The following is a 2287-nucleotide window of genomic DNA, read 5'->3' as shown; positions in this document are numbered from 1 at the left end:
CGAAAGTTAATGAGAAATTTCATGACGAAAAATCATTAAATACAAATTTTAATGTTTTCAGATGTGGCATTCATTTAAACCTAGCCACAAAAACATAAAATATTATATGATTTAATGAGAATTCAACACAGTTAGTTATAAGTTTTGAATTTGACAAAAGAGTCTGGCTTTGAATGGCATCTTGAATCTCCATTACTTAATCAATGGCCTAGATTGAAGGCGTTTAATGGTTGCGTACTTTATGCGCCTACCCGTGACAGTCGTAAAAGTATAAAATCTGTCTAAACGTTTATTATGGGCAAAACCTGAAACTTCCCTCACGGACGGGGCAGTGGCAGCCTCTTGTCTTAGACAAAAGGATACAAAAAGCATTAAATGCCGCCATTAATGTCTGCTCTCCAATTTTTCTTCATTCTTTGATTTCTATCTACCAATTAATTGAAGATTGTTGAGAAGTCCATGTCATCCTTATCAATGTAATAAATCACAGTAATTAACTAAGTCACACGAGGATGATATGGTCATATCATCCAAAAATGGCATTACAATTCAGCATCATTCACATTCATAGTACAGTCACACGATTTTTATTGTTAGACAATTGGACGATAACTTTCTTGAAGTAGACTGTTATTTACTCTTATAAACTTTGGTTTGCTTTCAATTTTCTCTCCATTTTCTCTTTCTTCCCTTCAAGTCTCTCCCATTTTTGTGCTGTTGGGAACTGTCGGTGAAGAAGGCTAGACATGGCAGCAGAAGTTAGTAGTTCATTGGTGAGAGTATTGAGTGGACACATGGAAGAACAGCCTCAGATTCATGCTGGGAATTCTGATATATTGATTACAAAAGACTTGCTGGGAAGTTTGTCAAAAGCTGCTGCAACCAAAGAGATAGATCTTGAATTTAAGGTGAAATTCAGATTCATATCTTTCTCCTGTTGCAACTCGCAACAACTTATCTATGTCTATTTAACTCTCTCCGGTCGTGTAGTTTCAGTCACAATTAATTTGCTGTATAACCCATATTAGCTTTTAAGGTCAATTTATTAATATTGAATTAATAACAGAGTATTTAATACAGAGATAATTCTTTAACCAAAATTTAATCTTTGTTTTTTATGAAACATCTGACATCTTCTGATTTAGCCTAACCTGTGGTTCTTTAATCTGCTTATTTATAGAAGTTTTCTTCTCTGTAGTTCATGATCTAACCAATTTTTGGTTCTATACCGTTCCTTATACCATGCAGCCAGGGAAAGTACAGACCCAAAGATGCAGCTCATCACCAAAGTCGCCATTATCAGCATCAGCATCTTCTTCTCCAGATGGAAAGAACAAGAATCAGTTACCAAATTCGATTCAAGATTCCAAGCTTCAAGACTTGAACTTCCCCCCAATTAACTTCTTTGAAGACGCGACTTCCCTGGACTTAATGCTGCAGTCTTCAACTCCAAGCCGTTACCAAAGTGTCTGCACTCTTGACAAGGTCAAATACGCCCTGGAAAGAGCAGAAAAAGAAACCATGAAAAAACGTTCATTATCACCACCTTCATTGCGTCCTGCAACATCTTCATCAACAGCAGGAGTGTTTGCAGCTGCCTGCCCTGGTTGCTTGCAATATGTGATAGCTTCCATGACAAATCCTAGGTGCCCTCGCTGCAATTCTTTTGTTCCATCTGCCTTGGCAGTGAAGAAGCCTAGGATTGATCTCAATGCATCATTTTAATCCTTTTCTCTTTCTTTTCAAACATTGGTTAGAGATAAATTGCAACTCTATAACGCAACATAGAGTCGCTTTCCCTTCCAGTGCTGCAAATATTTTGATTCTTGTAAATTGAAAAATATAGGTTTAGATTTCTGGTTACTTTCAGCATAGGGGATCATTGATGATGATATCACATATATTTTCCTAGTTTAATTTTAAGTGTATTTGGGAAATAAAGAATTTTTACACCTCATGATCTTATTATATATATTACATATCTCAGACTCTTGTTTCTTCCCCAATTGATGCTTGGGAGTCACTTGTTCATTGTGAGAAACAAAACGCAACACCAAAACTCACTTCAGTTGCAGTAGTTTTTACACAGCAAAAAATGGGTCGCTATTATTTATACGTGACAATCCGCTGTTTTTTCAGGTCTCTTGTTTTTACACTCAGTTCTGCTTTTAACCAATATTAGCATTACAAAAGGGAAGTACAATTTGTTTATTTCATGTGGATTCTGCTTAATTTAGCTATATATTGGATGGATTAGAACACAAGATCATGTTTATTTGGGCTCGAT

At 35.9% G+C, this 2287-nt stretch overlaps 1 protein-coding gene across 1 annotated transcript; it reads left to right on the top strand.

The window, feature by feature from the left end:
- The first annotated feature begins 307 nt into the window (after positions 1 to 307).
- Positions 308 to 1970, top strand: LOC111274771 (uncharacterized). Its single transcript, XM_022859667.2, has 2 exons — positions 308 to 908; positions 1249 to 1970. Exons 1-2 carry the CDS (start codon positions 747 to 749, stop codon positions 1723 to 1725), a joined length of 639 nt encoding a protein of 212 aa, XP_022715402.2. The 5' UTR covers positions 308 to 746; the 3' UTR covers positions 1726 to 1970.
- Positions 1971 to 2287: the final 317 nt, after the last annotated feature.

Source organism: Durio zibethinus, chromosome 26 (assembly GCF_047325235.1).
Source record: "Durio zibethinus cultivar Kanyao isolate XHJ-2024 chromosome 26, ASM4732523v1, whole genome shotgun sequence".
NCBI lineage: Eukaryota > Viridiplantae > Streptophyta > Magnoliopsida > Malvales > Malvaceae > Durio > Durio zibethinus.
Note: the sequence above shows the minus strand (reverse complement) of the source record. Positions and strands in the feature narration are given on the sequence as shown.

Bases quoted from the DNA above. Each gene is read 5' to 3' on its own strand.
- LOC111274771 (XM_022859667.2), top strand. From the start codon at position 747: ATGGCAGCAGAAGTTAGTAGTTCATTGGTGAGAGTATTGAGTGGACAC. The intron at 909-1,248 runs GTGAAATTCAGA...TATACCATGCAG, and splicing joins AGATAGATCTTGAATTTAAG to CCAGGGAAAGTACAGACCCA.